At 39.0% G+C, this 17,159-nt stretch overlaps 1 protein-coding gene across 2 annotated transcripts in view; it reads left to right on the top strand.

Moving 5' to 3' along the window:
- LOC113091648 (multiple C2 and transmembrane domain-containing protein 2-like) overlaps nucleotides 1-16,925 on the top strand; it is a 47,444-nt gene extending 30,519 nt beyond the window's left edge. Inside the window, exons 17-22 of one of the 2 annotated variants that reach the window (XM_026257230.1) lie at nucleotides 2,306-2,425; nucleotides 4,443-4,484; nucleotides 10,556-10,665; nucleotides 11,177-11,286; nucleotides 12,767-12,864; nucleotides 15,728-16,925. In XM_026257230.1, coding sequence (XP_026113015.1) covers nucleotides 2,306-2,425; nucleotides 4,443-4,484; nucleotides 10,556-10,665; nucleotides 11,177-11,286; nucleotides 12,767-12,864; nucleotides 15,728-15,796 — 549 coding nt within the window. In that variant the 3' untranslated portion in view covers nucleotides 15,797-16,925. The remainder of the gene's footprint in view (nucleotides 1-2,305; nucleotides 2,426-4,442; nucleotides 4,485-10,555; nucleotides 10,666-11,176; nucleotides 11,287-12,766; nucleotides 12,865-15,727) is intronic. The other variant, XM_026257231.1, reaches the window with a different exon arrangement.
- The last annotated feature ends 234 nt before the right edge of the window (nucleotides 16,926-17,159 follow it).

Genomic DNA, 17,159 nt, shown 5'->3' with positions numbered 1-17,159 from the left:
CTCGACTTCTTTGGAAGGTATCACTTACGACAGCTAACCTGTTGATAAGCCCTTCGAGTTTATCTGAGGGTGAGGATGAAGGCGGGCCCCTCCGCATGGGGTCCCGAAAGTGGAAGCGACTACAGCGGGATGCTGCTCGTGTTCAACCTTCACGAGCTGTAATACGGTTTTCAGCCTGAATCTGTGCACTGTGCTCAATAGAATAAGGAGCTTTAGAGATACAGCCATCTCCTTCGATAGTACGGTGTGACTAAATTTATAATGAATTATTAAAGAAAGACCCAGATGTGTGTTCTGTTGTTGTTGTGCCTGCAGCGGTTGTTGTTCAAGTGCTCTGTGCATTAAGCACGATTCTCATATCCCTGGTGGCTTTGTGTGTGTGTGCAGGCATGTGTGAAAGTGAACCTATCATGGGAGTGGCAGTAGGTAGACTGCCCCCAGAGCACTGTGTCTGGCCCCTGGCTGATATGACAGGAACATGCTGGTACTGTACTACAGCTAAAGTAAGGCCTGCAGGCCCCGGCTAACTTAAGTCAAACATATTGTCTCTAACAAGCCTCCAGCACGCCATGTAAACGCAAGCCTGTTCTGTGTAGGTGCAATCATACAAGCTCTATCTTGTGACCTTCAAATGAAATGGGACTAAATCCATGCATACACTGGGCACAATTGTTTTTGTGTTGCTCCGCAACCGCTTGAGGTTGCAGCATCCAGTGTTGACAGAATTAATTAATTTAATGGGTTTTATTGGCTTTTGATGCGTCACTTGAGGTTTAGTAACAGGTGTAAGAATCATATATGTAAATTCACTTTACATATACAGTGTGATTGTACTGATTTTATTGTTTTAGAATAAAATACACTGATGTAGTGCAAATATTATTACTTGTATTACTGTAGTCATTTATTTTGATTTACTGCAACTTTTGCTTTAATAACCAGCTAATTTGCTGCTTTTTATTAGTTAGTAAGCTAGTCGATGTGGTAGGATCAAGGGATTGAAAATACAGTCATGCAGAATGAGGCATTAATATGTTCATTATAAGTACTAATAAAACAGCCAATATGCTATAATAATACGGATGCTAAAAAGCAATAAGATTATAGTGAGATTTGGTCCCTAAACTAAAGTGTTACCATTCCTACATATTAAATATCATATTCTTATGTTTACAGATTCATTGTAATGAATACATCAGCGATAGACCAATATACTGACCAATATATTAATTTTGAGATTATCATGTTTTGATAGATTACCATCTTTATTAAATCTATTTTTAGTTCTTGTGTGGACACAGACAAGTGTGGACACAGACACATTTATTATTCAGCATCATTTAAAATATGAAGATGAAAGGTTCACTATTAAATACCCAGTATGAGCCAGTGTACTGTACAGTGTATCAAATATTAACTGATACTAGACCAGTACTGTACATTGGACATGTCTGATTTATGAAACCGATATATTGTGCTTCCCTAGTTGTCTTCAAGTACATGCATCAGTTATTTGAAGCAGAACATTGATTCAATGTTCTGACATAAATACACAATCAGCTCAAGTTCAGATGTTATGTTACAGATTGGTTGAATTGTAATGGGCAGAGTGCATTTTTACAATAATGTTTCCTCCAAAAGTCTTGTTTTACAGTCGTCCCTGAGCGTGCCATCTTATTATTTCTCAGGCTCATTACATTGCCGCTAGCCGGGTTTAAACTCAACCGTCCAATTAGCGGCGTGCTTTGGGTGTTGCGCACCTATTTCTCTTATGGAATTCTGAAGGATTATTCATCTTATTTCTACCAGGGGTCCCGAGTATTCGCAGTCTCTCTCTCTCTCTCTCTCTGCAGAGGTAAAATGCTACAGCCAGCCCTTCGGCAGACATGTATGCATGCCATCAGGCAGGCAGCAGAAATGCATCAAACTAAATGCAGTGCATCAGAACAAGTGTGGAGGACCACTCCTGTCAGATGCTCTGTTCTGTCACATCCAGATAACTCACTAGCAGCACAGTGTTAATCAATGCAAATGGATTTTTAAAATATTAAAATCTCATATACCACACCACACAGATGCTGGCACAGGCACCTACTCTAAATGAGGGGCTGGAAGGTCTTCCGGGATGCTCGGATACAGATTGCACTGTTTTATTTAAAAAAAAAAATTTGGGACTAGGTTTAGAGTCCTGGTGTCAAGTCTTCTATTTCCTAAGAGTTTTTTCAATGTAAACTCTTTGCCATCTGTGCTTTTTGTGATCATCATACACTGTTTGATAGCCTCTCTTTTTCTCCATCTCTATTAGATATTTGTGGTGACAGTGTGGCTTTGGGAGCTGTTCATGTTGCCTCTCTTCCTCCTCCTGCTCATTGGCTGGAACTACTTCCACATCACACCAGGCATGGCCAGCTACAGTCAGGACTTGGTGAGTGCTGTGATGTCGCCCACTCAGCTGTACACAAAATGCTCCCTAATAAGTCAAGTCAACACTGGTGACTCACAGCACTAAGAAATGAGCATCCCTTTTAAACCTCACAGATTCTATTGAAGAATGATTTCAAATGAACAGACTTTCTGTCTACAGTAGACAGTGCTGTCATTTGTATCTTTTTTTCACAGCCAAACATGAACAATATATGATACAGGAAAAACATTTATACTTTGACATATTACAATTTCAAATAATTATTTTAGAATGCTATTTATTACTGTAATGGCAAAGCTGAAGTTTCAGCATCATTACTCCAGTCTTCAATGTCACATGACCCCTCACAAATCATTCTAGAATGCCAATTTTGTGTTTAAGAAATATTAATAGATATGCTGCTTAATCACATAAACTGTGATATATTTTTTGGGGCTTCCTTGATAAAAATATATTTTAATGTCTTTAATGTCACTTTTGATCAATTTAATGCTCGCTTGATGAATAAAAGAACCACTTGGAATTAAAAAAAAAAAAACGTACTGATGCCAAACGTTTGAACAGTAGTGTATGCATTATTAACATTTACATTTAGCTGACTTTTATCCAAAGCAACTTACAAATGAAGACAATAGAAGCAATCAGTACAAACAAAAGAGAAATGATATGTGCTGTGACAAGTCTCGGTTTGCCTAACACAATATATGTGGAACGTTTTTTATTTATTTATTTATTTATTATTGTATTTTTTTAATAACAAATAAAAAGAAAACAAGTAGATGGAATAGAAAAAGAATAGGGAACAGAGTCTTAAAAAATAGAACAATTCAAAAGAATAGAGAATGCTAGTGTTAGAGAGTCATTACTTATAATAAATGATAAGAAGAGAAGAAGATAGAATAGACAAAGAATAGGGAATGGTAGTGTTAGAGGCACTTTTTCTTTTTAAATAAAACAAGCAGTTAAGAATAGAAAATAGAACCGTTTTTGTTTAAATAAAAAAAAGAAAACGTATATAAATTAGAATTATGACAAAAAAATATTTTGTACCACTATGATATATTACTTCATGGCTAGTTGTCAAACAAACAAACACATGAGAAAAATAGTCATGAAATATTAATTGAAATTGAAATTATTTCATTATGCAACTAGAATGAGTCTTGGGTGACTTAAAACAAGCACAGAATGTAGGAAACCTGATCTTCACTTTCTATATCATACAATCATCTGAATGTTGCTAATTGACCACTCAGAATGAAGTATTCCAGTGAGTCATTAGGTGCAATTTGTATCATATTATAAGACTAAACAAAGTCTTTTTACAGCATTTCTAAAAACATTAATTGGTCACTCCATCGTAATTAGATCATGTTGTCTATGAATTTCGACATTCACAAAGGTTAAGATGTCTGAGATGCTCCTATGACCCCTTGGTTGTGAGTTTTAACATAGCAGTCACACTTTGAGTGACCTTCATCTCCGGTGGGTTAAATAAACTGTATTTGAGTCCTTACTCAGAATGTACTGTAGCAGCTCTTTGTGCACCAGCGACCCGTCTCAGCGGCGTATCTCAGGTTCGGGGTGGAGCTGGACTCTCTGGCAACATTAAAGCCAGCATCACCTCGCGCTAACCCCTCGGCCTAGCAGACACAGAGTGCCACAGATACATTCAACCGACTCGAAGGGTCAGGGATGACTTGATAGAGAGCGATCCAGGCACCCGAATGGCTCAGATTAAATGCATGAATGTGTGTGAATGTGTACGTGTTTATGTTGTGAAGAAATGAGATTGCTTGGTTGTGACATCGCTCTTGTGAGGATGGCCCCTCTCATTCACCTCCTCCTTTTGTGCGAGGTCACCCGAGAGGCAGTTGCTACGGCAACAGGGCCTCTCCCAATGGGGGTGTATATACAAGCGAAGGTTTCATTACGAGGTGTTTGTTAAGAAAATGCTCCATTGCCCACGTGTGTCTCAATCTCATCCGCTCTCTATCTCTTTCTCCTTCTTTTGCAGGAGAACATGTCCGCGGCTGAGGACGAGGACGAGGATGAAAAGGTATTTCGCCAGTCTCACGTGGGTTTTTGATTAACCGCTGACTTTTATAGAACCTGTCCTTGGGGTGCTACATAGATGTGCTGTACCTTTAATACTGCACTTAACTCAGAACTGCAACTTAAATACGTTTCGAAATGAGGACAGACGATTCAGCAAGCCCATTTTCCCTCCAGTACCTTCACACTAGTCCTCTGGGAATTCATACGACAAATGAATTTGGTTGCTTTGCTGTGGTCCTTTGAAACGCAGAAATAAGCACAGAACGGCATCATTAATTGAAGTTTGCCTTCCGCTGGGGAATAGAGGCATTGTAAGGATTTTGAGGTAGGCATGGCTAAATAGGGAGGCTGGACTGCAGTTGAACTCCCCCCTTTTGCGTTTTATTTTTTAACGCTTAAGATGAGTCATTAGACTAATTACAAATTCTCCCGAATCTGCTTAGATCCAATTATTCTTAAAATATTCAGTCATTAGAAACAGTACAAACATCTTTATTTACAAAAAAAAAAAAAAAAAAAAAAAAAAAACAAGCTAGTATGTATGGCCCTATGATTTCCATGATGTAGACAATAGGGACGGAATCGCAGAATCCAGACATAAAAATAGAATGTAATGCAATATTTCATGGAATTTTCCCAATTTTAGATGTATAAATCAAAAGTAGGTTAGTACACTTAAATCAAAACATAATACACACTAGTGTCTGTGAATATTAAGCCGCACAAATACTGTTTAAATATGAATCCTGCATGTTCTTTTTCATTTACTACACACATACTGAAGTACTTGACACTGAAAAACAGTACTTGTGTTTTCCAGCCTCTGCTGCCTCGATATACGAGTACATGAACACAAACAATATGTAGAATGTTCTTAGAGTCACTTAATGAGCATTTTACCATTTCTTTTGAGAAATATTTCGTCATATCATATACAAACAGTTCTTCACAGCAACCCGTCAAAATAAAAGTTTGTTTTAACTTGAAAAAACTGTGACAAATATATTACTTAATGATAGTGCTACTACTACTAACAAAATTATTATGAAAATATTATTTTTGAGGGTATATTTACCAGAATATATTTACCAGAAAAATGTAGCCTAAATATACAACACATTAAAAAAACTTTATGTAAATTCTAAGATGCATTTGATTATTAAAATTGAATGAAACCATTAAAATGGAATCCAGACAATTAATGGAAAACAAAGAATTTGTTAAAAAACAAAACTGAATTTGAGAAAGAAAAGGACCTTAAAATTATTTTTTGTTAAACTTTAAATAAATTGCTGTGAAATATTGCAAGTTTCACGATTTCAATTAATTAGACATGCTTTTTGATTAATAAAATGGAATGCAGAAACATTTAAATGGAATTTGGAAGAAAAAAAGGATTTAATAGGGCCCTATGTATGGTTTCATTGTTTGGCGCATGTGGCTGGTAAATGGTCACAATGGTCAAAATCTGAATGCAGAGTGCTGAATAAATTCATAATGAGGCAGGGCAGGCTCATAATCATTTTAGTCCACGCTGTCTGATTCGGAGAAGAACTGGTTAACAGGAAGATAATGCGTTATTGCTTTCTGACTTGGATGTGCGGAAGTGCGCAGCTCTGAGCCTCCGAGCGCTGACCCTTGCGCTATATGGCTAGGGCCTAGGATTCATATCCATAATGTGCTCAATATATTCTGCTATGATGACCGCAGGCTAGCTTCATCTGTTGAGAGGAACCCCTCTGTTAAAAACAGCTTCCTCTTCCAAATCCTATCCAAGCCAAGCAGATAATTCACGGATGAAACGCATGATATGTGTGTGCAAGCACATTAGCTCACGCCCAGCAGCTAAACAATTGTAATATATCTTAGAGGGAGAAGCAAGGGAAAAAAAAAGTCTAATAAGTATGTGGATTGTGAATGTGTGCGTTTAAATTAAGCTAATGTCATAAAAATTCTATTATCTTAGTTTTATTTATATAATTAGCCTGAAATATTACACCTTGCGATTCCATTCCTGTGCATTTATTTATTTGTATTAATTAATTATAATTACGAGTATTTTTCTAGTGATATATATTGTCTTTTTACACCCTTTCACATCTTGTGTAAATGAAATATCTCCTTTCGTTTATTTAATTACCCAGATGTCTGTGTTTATTTTAAGTTGTCAGCTCTAATTTAAGGTGGCTTGTTTCAAAGTCCCGTTTTGTTTTTTCACTTGGACTTCGGTCTCACGCAGGCAGATCAAACAGTCTAGCTTTACACTTCCTATCAAAGTCATCGCAGCTAATGTTTTGGGGTTGGAGAATGGTCGGTGTTAAATTTGATCACTTCAAAAGCGTTTTTTTCCTAGTCTTTGGTTAACGTGGGGATAAAGGCTGTCCCCTTGGAGAAGGTTACGATTACCGCCCGTTTTTCTGTATGTTTTCCCCTGGAGGACGTGAATATGTAAACCTGCAGCCGAGCGGCGCAGATGCAATGGAATGAAGCTAAAGAAAGCCGATAGGAGAGGCTGCGATACAGCAGAAATAATACACAACAGATCTCCTCTATGAGCACGAATCTGTCCTGGGGGAGAGAGGGAAATTTTCAAATCTTCCCTTCGGCTTTCAGTATCAATTTTGTTGACGCTGGTTTTATCGCATCAGAAAACAAGAGGATGGAAGAGAAAACAACCCGCTGGATGTCTGGCCCTGGGCACAAGGTCATCTAAGAGTACCACGCTTTGGTTAGACAGGCAGAGAGCTGACCCCCTTCTTCCGCCGCACCCCGGGGTACCATCGGTGGTCTCCTAACCCGCAAGCCCTCTCCCCCCTCACATCTAACATATCACCTTCAGCACATACCACAAGGACAGAGTGTTGATGTCATAATCATTGTGTATTCCAGAGTGCACAATCCTGTGACATATCCATTTGGGAGTGCTGGGTGTTTTGTGCTTGTTTGTACTCTGGTTGTCAGCTTTAACAAACCCATTTGCAGCACATTTAGCCAATAATGCAGGTGTTTTATTTAGGTGCATTCCTCTGGTTGTTACATTGTGGAATAAGTGAGTCGCAAATATTTGCACCAGCTTTGAATGAATATTCAAATTTGACGCCATTTACTCAATTAAAGGAATGTTAAATGAACCCTTCCTTGCGGTATTTTGCCTATGAACCTGCATTTTCTGTTTGCCTTTGTGCAATCTGTTCCCGATTAAGCCAGCATAAAAGTTATTTGACAATTTCATCTGAATTGAGAATATGATCTGACACAGGTTTTCTAATCAGTAGACGTGTAGCTTGGATAGTTTATTTCTGCTAAAAGAATGCGTTTCCACCTCAGAGGCGGAAAAAAGGATGTTTGACTTCAAGGGGGTTCAGGGAGATGAATCACAGTCGTCCAGAGAACTTGTATATTGTGCTTCTATGAATGCTTTCAGTGTTATCTTTTGGTCTCCATTAATATGAACATTTGATGTTTGTCACTTTAAAAACTTGCTGCCATACCAAAGCAAACTGTCACAAATGTTACATAAAAAAGATTTTGGACACTTGAATCACACTTAAAAATAATTTTAGATAAGATATTAAAGCAAAGCCAACAAACAAACAACAAAAAAGCCTATGGAACTGATGTCACTTTTCTAAATAATTTTGGGTTCCACTTTATATTAGGTGGCCTTAACTACTATGTACAGTAGTTACATCAACAAATAAATACAATCTACCTATTGCTCTTTATCTTGTATTGCAAAACAATTTTGCTGCTGGTGCGGTTAGGGACAGGTGGTAAGGGTGGGTTTCAGGATGGGTTAAGGTGTAAGGGATTGGTCAACTAATTGTAAATGCAATTACAGAAATTAATTTCAGATGTAATTACATGCAGTTAGAAAGTTTCAGGTTCTAGAGGTGCACCGGTCAACTGTCTAATAATCAGAAGCAGGTTTTAGTTTATTTGGGCCAATCTCTATTCAAGAATGGCACACAAACTGCATTACAATCAATTCCCCACATGTAATTTGAGTCGGTAAAGAGGAGAAAATACTGTACAAGGCAGATCTAACGCACTGTTCGTGATGCTCAAAATATAGGATAACAAATATATGAATGTACCTTTGAGAGGAAAAGGACATCTTCATTTTTCCTTGGCATTTTCTTTTCCTCTTACCTCCATATAATGCACATTTATTGTTTACAGTGATAAACAAGGCGCCATCTCACTGCTGTTCCATAAGCGCCACCTGCTGTCAGAGAATAAATTAGCATTTTCATTCAGTCGGTCTGCTGGTTTTGTTTATGTAACAGAATTTCACAAATAATTTAATTATACAATCTAAATAAAATCAAAACCAACTGCCCATATTACATACAAGCACTAATATATCGGTTTAAAAATAAAATAAAATAAAATAATAAATTTCCTGTAGTAACAAACTCGTATCGAACCATGACCCCAAATCCATTTAACCCCTACTCAATTATTGTGCTCATAGGTTAACCTAGTAATTATCTGTTCTGTCAGATAGCAAAGTTTAAGATCTCTGAGCTATAGCAAGGACCAGAAACTTATTATTATTTTTTTTATAACCTAGCAAACTTACTTATGTTTTGATTGAAAAGAGACTGTGATTATTTACAATAAATGCCACTTGGTTTGATATTTTGTTATATAATATATGACTTAAGTGTTCAAATATATTTTGGGAGCACTGTAAGTTCATTTTTCTTGCGGTTGGTCGAGAGTCACGCTGTTCATTAAGCAAAGAAACACTAAAGACATTTGAGCTGATATCAAACACAGATGATACACTGAAAGAATAAATCTTCTCCTGCACTTTATCCTGTTTTGACACTTTCCTCACAAAGCAGGGATTTGAAATGACTCATAACAGGAGGCATGTTGATTTTCTCTTGATTGATATCCTAGTCTCTATGTTAGGGCATGCTGTGTGCCGCTGCAGTGCTGAGTGGAGGCATGGCTGGCTTCCTGTGGTTTCCTGTGTCTGGGGCCAAATGGAGAGTGACAGTGGGGAGTCTGGGCTGAGCTTTCCCAGGGGCCGGCTCACCGGGGCCGCTGTCTGGGGGACGGTCGCTTAGACAAACATATACAGTGCTCGATCACACGTTTGTCTTTCTCGCCACCTCCCCATACTCTCATTTATTGTCTCGCTCCATCATTACTCCCGTCATTATTTTCTCCTTTTGATGTGAGGGCTTCTTGTTTCTCTCCCTTTCTCTTTCTTCTCTTCCCCCTTTGGAGAACTATACTCATGGGCTCTTATGCCGGAGGAACCTCTGATGTGATCATTTTGCTTTGGACGTTAGATTACACTAGCAATCTTCTTTAAGTAAAATGGAATAGAATTTCTCTCTTTCTTTTCCTTTTTTTTTTCTCATCGAAAGTCCATTTAGCCCATGTCTCTGAATTACACAGCAACCCAATACTGTGTGATGCATCAAATACAAGAAGACAATGGGATTTCCCATCTCTCTTACAAGAAGTAAAAACATTGCTTTGTATAACAGGATTACACTCAGACATTGCAATCTTTCTCCAACGAGCTCGGATACAGAAAACGATAAATCCAATGATTTCAACCCTGCACTCAATCTTGCCATAAGGTGGGCAACTCTTAGCTTTCGTACGCCAAGAACTGGTACTCGAAAAAGCTCGCACCCCAGGAAACGAGCCAAGACTTGCCCGGCAGAGACTCACGGATAAGACGACCTCGCAAGTTGGCGTCTTATGCCGTCTGTGTTCTCGAAACTCCCGAGTCCCTCTCTCACTGTATGCTTTCTGATTGCCATTTTTACATCTTTTTCCTCCTCCGCTTAATCTTTGATTGTGATGCACCTTTATTGTTTGCGCCTGACGAATGCTGAAATACTCCCAGATCCGTGACAGCTCTGGAGGAGAGGCTGACACATTTTCACGTCTGAGGAGATGTTACAGAAGCTCATTACAGGCCATTGACTAGATGAAATACTGGTGATGGCACTCTGGAAATAAACTGCTCTTCCTTTGTCGGCGTCTAGCAGCTGACTTCCCTCATCAGTCTCTGTCTTTTTTTTTTCTCTTTCTCTTCAGGAATCAGAGAAAAAAGGACTGATGGAAAAAATCCACATGGTTCAAGAAATTGTGCTTACAGTTCAGAACACTTTAGATGAAGTGGCTTGCATTGGGGAAAGAGTGAAAAAGTAAGAACAAAGCATTTTATACCTCTTATGAACCTCATGTATGCAGTAATGCTCATAAGCTTACATACTGTGCTAAGTTTTTTTGTTGAATAGATTCATTCATAATTTTTTTTTAATGAACCCTTTATTAGAAATACTGTTTTAGTGGCATATACAAATTGAAAAAAAGTGGATTCAGTGATTCCTTTATTGGTAAATCCCTGACTAACAAAATACTTAAGTGACCTATTCCTATTGTGATTATTATTTATGGCTTTTCATACAATAATTTACCTTTTTGTCTGCTTTATTCATGCAGTATTACACCTTCAGTCACTAAAATTGTATGGCTTTATTAGAATGATGTTATCTTAGATTTGTATTTTATTTTCCTCTAAAACTCTGATGTAGGAAGGTGCATGTTAACCTGAACTGTTAATAAGTACATGTATTAATTTAGGATTTATATACTTGTACAGTATGTACATTTAATTTGTGTGTTAATTAACTCCGCTTGTGTCTCCATCGACAGCACATTCAACTGGTCAGTACCGTTCTTGTCGTTCCTGGCCTGCCTGGTTTTGTTTCTGACCACTGCCGCCTTGTACTACATCCCACTGCGGTACATAGTTTTAGTGTGGGGTAAGTAAGTGAGACACCATGTGTAGCCCTTTCACCCAATCATGCCAGATACTCCAGTGCTGCTGTTAAGCTGTCTCCACTTTCTTTTAAATGGAAGTCATGCAGAGGTGTTTTAGAAAGAGTCACACTTTACTGTCTCTGAGCTTTGAGCTCGACTCTTTTACTGACGCCTGACGAAAGCTATTTAAAAAGTGATCCATTTCCATAACTCTACCTGTGACAGCTGATCAGAATCATGAACATGATCCGCTGTTGGCTGGTTAAGTCCAGCTGCACTTCTCCTGACTGAGGCTTTGTAAACTTCTGAAAGTTTGATGATGTATGTACAGTACGAAAGAAAGAGTTAGCGAGCGGAGGAATTATTCTGCTGTTAATTCCCATAATTTTACCTATGATGATTGGTTTTATAGTGTGCAGGAAAAAGAAAAATGTACACATTCTTATAAAAATACTTTTTTGCCTTAAAGGGATACTCCACCCCAAAATGAAAATGTTGTCATTAATCATATTACCCCCATGTTGTTTCAAACCAGAAAAAGCTTTGGTCGTCTTCAGAACACAATTTAAGATATTTTGAATGAAATCCGGGAGGCTTGAGACTGTCCCATTCACTGCCAAGTAAATTACACTGTCAAGGTCCAGAAAAGTATGAAAAGCATTTTCAGAATAGTCCATCTGCCATCAGTGGTTCAGCCGTAATGGTATGAAGCGACGAGAATGTTTTGTTTGCGAATAAAACAAAAATAATGACAGAGGAGAGTTTTGACAAAGGAATTGTTGAATAGTCGTTACTTTTGATTTCTTCGCTTACAAAACGTATTCTCATCGCTTCATAATGTTATGGTTGAAACACTGATGGCAGATGGACTATTCCGACAATGCTTTTCATTCTTTTCTGGACCTTGACAGTGTAAAATATCTTAAATTGTGTTCCGAAGATGAACAAAGCTTTTACGGGTTTGGAACGACATGGGGGTGAAGTTATTAATTCATTTTGCGGTGTAGTATCCCTTTAAATATGAAATTCTACATATTTGGGCTTAGTAATGTTTCTAAAAAACGTCTGTTTTCTTAACGAGGGTGCATTTATGATTGAAAATACAGCAAAAAATATTATTGCAGTTTAAAATACATTTAAAATATAAATATATTTTAATATAGAAAACTACAATTTCCAGCTGCCAGTCACATGATCCATCAGAAATCATTCTAATATGCTGAATAGCTTTTCAAGAAACTTCCTGTTATTACCAATGATGCCACTGTTGCAGTTATATGGCATCATACAGTAGCATGAACAGTGATGGCCGTATAGTAGACCACATGTATTTATTTATATGCATGTATGATCACAAACGGTATGAGTTTTATACAGCAGATAAAGTGACAAATGTTTGTTGGGTCAAGGTTTGTTTTGTCAGTAAGATATGTGCAGGTGCGGCCGATAACTTTATTTATTAATGCACGCTTGTTTTCACAGGTGTTAACAAATTTACCAAGAAGCTTTTCAACCCATATGCCGTTGACAATAATGAAATACTGGATTTCCTCAAGAGGGTGCCTTCTGATGTTCAAAAGGTAAGGGTCCAGTTTTACATTTAGAGAGCGAGGGAGGGACAAAGACAAGGAAGGAATTCCCTGAAGATGTCTGCATTATTTGCTCTAACAGAATTCCCAAGTGTTACCCAGGATATTTCCTCTGGCTGTGTTTGATTATTAATGGACTCGCGCCTTTAAAGGCGGCCCCCGGCCCAATTATTTCCCAGCATGTCTTGATGGAGTCACCCGGCTGCCTGTATGGGGTCCGCTCTGATCTATCCTCGGCCGTAACGCTTCAGCCTTGTCTCTGATTATCAGTTTTGTCGGCCTGTGATAAAAGAAGGGTGCTGTAGAGGGTTCAGGGATTGGCTAAGGGGTCGGTGTCTGCACACTGGCAGTGTGGCCGCCCCCGTCACATCAGGTTGGAGGACTCGATTAATGAAGTGTTGAGCCAACGCCATCCTGCTGGGCGCCATATGTGATGAAACATTATCCATGGCTGATATGTCATTCGGGGGTTACATCATACGCCCGCGGACGTGCAGCCAAACGCTGAGAGTCTCGCTCCGTCTTTCGGACCCTGAGTGAGAATCTGAAGTCAGGATGCAAAGCTGGGTCCTGCTGTCATGAAGTGTTTTGCGTAGGATACTTCTCTCTATGATCAAGGCTATTTAACCGTTGTCAGTGCTTCCTGTCCTGCTCAGATACTGGAGAGCTTGAGTGATTGGCTCAGACGAACCTCCCGGGACGAACCTCTGCAACTTTACGTTAACATATGTCTGTGTGGTTGGATGAAGTCAGCATGACACACTGGTTTTGGCATGTGGAAGCAGCAAGTTGGCAAAACAAGATGGAAACCATTGCTGAGTTTTTAAGCCTTTTGAAGTATGTTTTCGTGGTTGGTTGAACTGCCTGCTGTTCGTTTAAATGGAACGCACCAAAAATGGGAAGACAGAATGATCTTTAGAAAAAGCAAAAATGTGCATGCCACTTTTTAAAGAACAAAATGCCAATAAAACGGTACAGTGGTCATTAAGCATATCCAATAAAGACCAAAAAGGTATGCAAATCCTCGCTGTCACCATTAAGTTTAATATGTCCAAACATTTATGCTAAAAATGGATTGACCAAATAAACAGCATGTTACAAGCTCAAATTGACTCCTGTCTCACGGTTCCGAAAATGACTTGGCAATTAGTGCCTGTGCTGTTCTTCAAACGCAAACCCTCAAAACTGGACTTCATACAGCGGCCCTCTGTCCTAAAATAAGCAGCATCTGTCAGTTCTGAGGACAGTTTCATGTTCTGAGGCTGCCGCGTCTCTTTGTTCCCTTGTGCTCCATCTCCCATTCTCATAATCAGGGCCTGGTAATTAGTGTGCAGTCCTTACCTTACAGTTACACCTCCAGGTTATTGTTTAGAGGAGAAACAAACAAGAAAAGCATTTGGATGCATTCTCCATGCTTTTGAGTCCCATCAGCCTCATGTCGTATTTAATTATTTGTCCATTCTGTATGTCGTTTGGATTGCGCAGTGGCCTTGGACAAGAGAAAATGAATTAAATACCTTTTTTAGAAGCTGATGATGAAATCATAGTGAATGCTTTTGGAGGTTATTACAAAACCAGGAGCACTTGGGCTCGATAATGTGTCCAGAATATTCTTTATGATATATTTATTAGTAGTGGTCAACTAGTATTGATTTTATGATATCTTGGAGAGCTGATGACCAAATTAACATAAAGCCAATATATGTTATCACAGTGATTAATAAAAAAAAAAAGATAGCAAATAACACATGCTGCAAGTAAATTTATAATTATTTTACATATTTACTCAGTTAAAAATAATGTAAAAACATTCAACTGGTCCTCCTCAGACGTGATTTTATGAAGTATGCAAGATTCATGGAAATTAATATTTATTAGGCAGTTAAAGATTGGTTGGAATTATATAAATGCATATTTTCTGAGTGCTGACATCATGAGAGGAAATTTGATATTGTCTGCTATAAAATGCTATATTACTTGTTCATATACCGTTTCCTATAACATGTCCATCTAATAGCGTATTGAATAGCTCAGACAACCACTAGTACTGAATGACCAGCAAGTTTGTAAATGAAATGCAAATGCATGTAGAATGCAACTTCAAATGTGGTACATTCTCCCTGTTAATAGTCATGGGATAAAAAGTGTCATTTCCACAATTTGAATTATCACATGACGACTTGATTCTTCTTGCAGAATGACAAGGACTGGCTTTTTATTCATCTAGCAATTTCTTATTAAACGTTCAAAAGATGTCTTTTTGAATGCCGATCTGAATGTTTAATTGCTGTCTAGTAGTTGTACGTGGGTAAGCTGTGAGCTGCAGGAAAAATCTTTATTCAGTGTTCTCAGTGAAACTCTACTTTCATCATGACGACCTTCACCTCCGACCCGAGTTCACTCCCTGCTTTAAGTAAAGTAAACAGCATGTTCATCTGAAACGGGGGAAGTGTGTGATCATCTGTAACCGCAATGCCCCAGCCGGAGCCGTAGAGGCACTTACTCCTGCCTACAAGCTGCTATAATTAGTCTCCAACAAACTTTTCTCAGGAAGGACACAACTCGCAACTCCTCGGTTTGCGAGGACCTAAGACAGCGGGTCTGCTCAACCAGTATAGTTCCCATATAGGTGGGGGTGGTGTAGTCACCGCTGTGTCGGTACGGAACCCTTGACTTTTCAAATCTTTCCTCCTTGTGATTAATCCCCTCTGCTCCTGTGTTTAAAAAATGATTCATTACAGCCGCACCCGCCTGGCTTTCCCCCTACACCGGCTCTCCTCAGGGGAGCCATTACCGTGAGCGGGCCTCAGCTCCGATTACCTGCGTCTGACCAAAGAGCTGTTTGTTTTTACAGGTGCAGTACAGCGAGCCGAGAGCTGAGCTCGGCAACCAGGGCCCAGCGAAGAAGAAACGCTTGCGCTGAAACCCGAACGGACGTGTCGGATGAAAGGGACGGACTCCGTTTCAAGACACGGTCTGTTTAAGTCATAATGCCCCATGTGAGTGGAGGAGGAGCCCCCTTGTGCCAAACCATCCCTATTTCCACTGAGGTGTATTCATGGGTTGTGTGATATGGTGTGTGTGTGTGTGTGTGTGTGTGAGAAAGAGGCCCCTCCTGACGGGGCCTTTGGCCCGCGTGAACTCACATGGTCACAGTGTCTGAGCATACGAAGGTAAAGACAGGCTTCACCAGCCTCTGCATGTGTTCACGCTGAAATACAATGAAATGCAACACAGCCTTTTTATATATGAATGTCTTTTCTGGTTCATTTAACAAACTAAATGTACGTGCTTCCTGTTGCTTGTGTTTACAGCAAGGAATATTTAAACGAGGGCAAAACATATTTATGATATACTTGTTTAAACAGTTTTAAATGCCATTGAACATGTTTATCCCTGCAAATGCAGCCTACGGTTCAAAATCGTTATTTTATAACACATGCTGTTCGTCTATTCTATGAATCTTCCCTGTTTTGTACATTTATGCAGAAGATAAACATGACTTAAAAAGTTTGACATCTTAAATGTGTTTTTCTTCTCTCGTATCCTTAACTCTGTGTTATTTGTGAAAGCTACACACAGAATCATTACCCAGCCCACACTTCAGAAGAGGATGCTGGTCACTGTTGGAGGAAAACATCAAAGTCTCTGTGTGTCCAGAGCAGTCAGCTAATGCACCGCTTTTGTAGTTCGCTGACAATAACAAGGTCCAGATGAGAGAGCTCATAGATGGAGAGAGAGAGAGAGAGAGAGAGTATATACACTCCATAACCCGCACTTAGCGTCTCCCATTTTCATTAAAATCACCTCCAGTGCCTAATGGCTCTCTACTAGACCCATCACTCTGTAGTGTTAGCACCAGTGATGGGGCTTCAAGTAGAGCAAATGGAGATTTCCTGCCTCATCAACTTATTTATTCATATTACAGACATATTCCAGCCTCTCCGCTATCAGAGAGTCATTTTTATAGAAAGCAACATTTCCAAAGTGGTGCATCTTGAATGCTGGCATTTCGGAGCGTCGATTTGAAATTAATATTAAGGGATTATTAACATATTAATAAAGTTAACAGCAAGTGCCGTGTTCATTTGCACCTTTTTTTTTTTTTTACAGCACTATGTTTTGTCCTTCGCCTCGATATACGGACAACTTTATCAGAGCGAGCTGGGAAAAGTTTCTTTCAAAGAAATGTAAAACCGAACAGATAGAAGAAACTTCCTCAGATGTCGTCCGCTCGCCTGCTCTCCCTCAATAATTTAGCGGGCGAGGTAAATAGCCGAGCGGAC

This window comes from Carassius auratus, unplaced genomic scaffold (assembly GCF_003368295.1).
Source record: "Carassius auratus strain Wakin unplaced genomic scaffold, ASM336829v1 scaf_tig00214259, whole genome shotgun sequence".
NCBI classification, from domain to species: Eukaryota; Metazoa; Chordata; class Actinopteri; order Cypriniformes; family Cyprinidae; genus Carassius; species Carassius auratus.
This window is presented reverse-complemented; position numbering and strand designations above follow the sequence as displayed.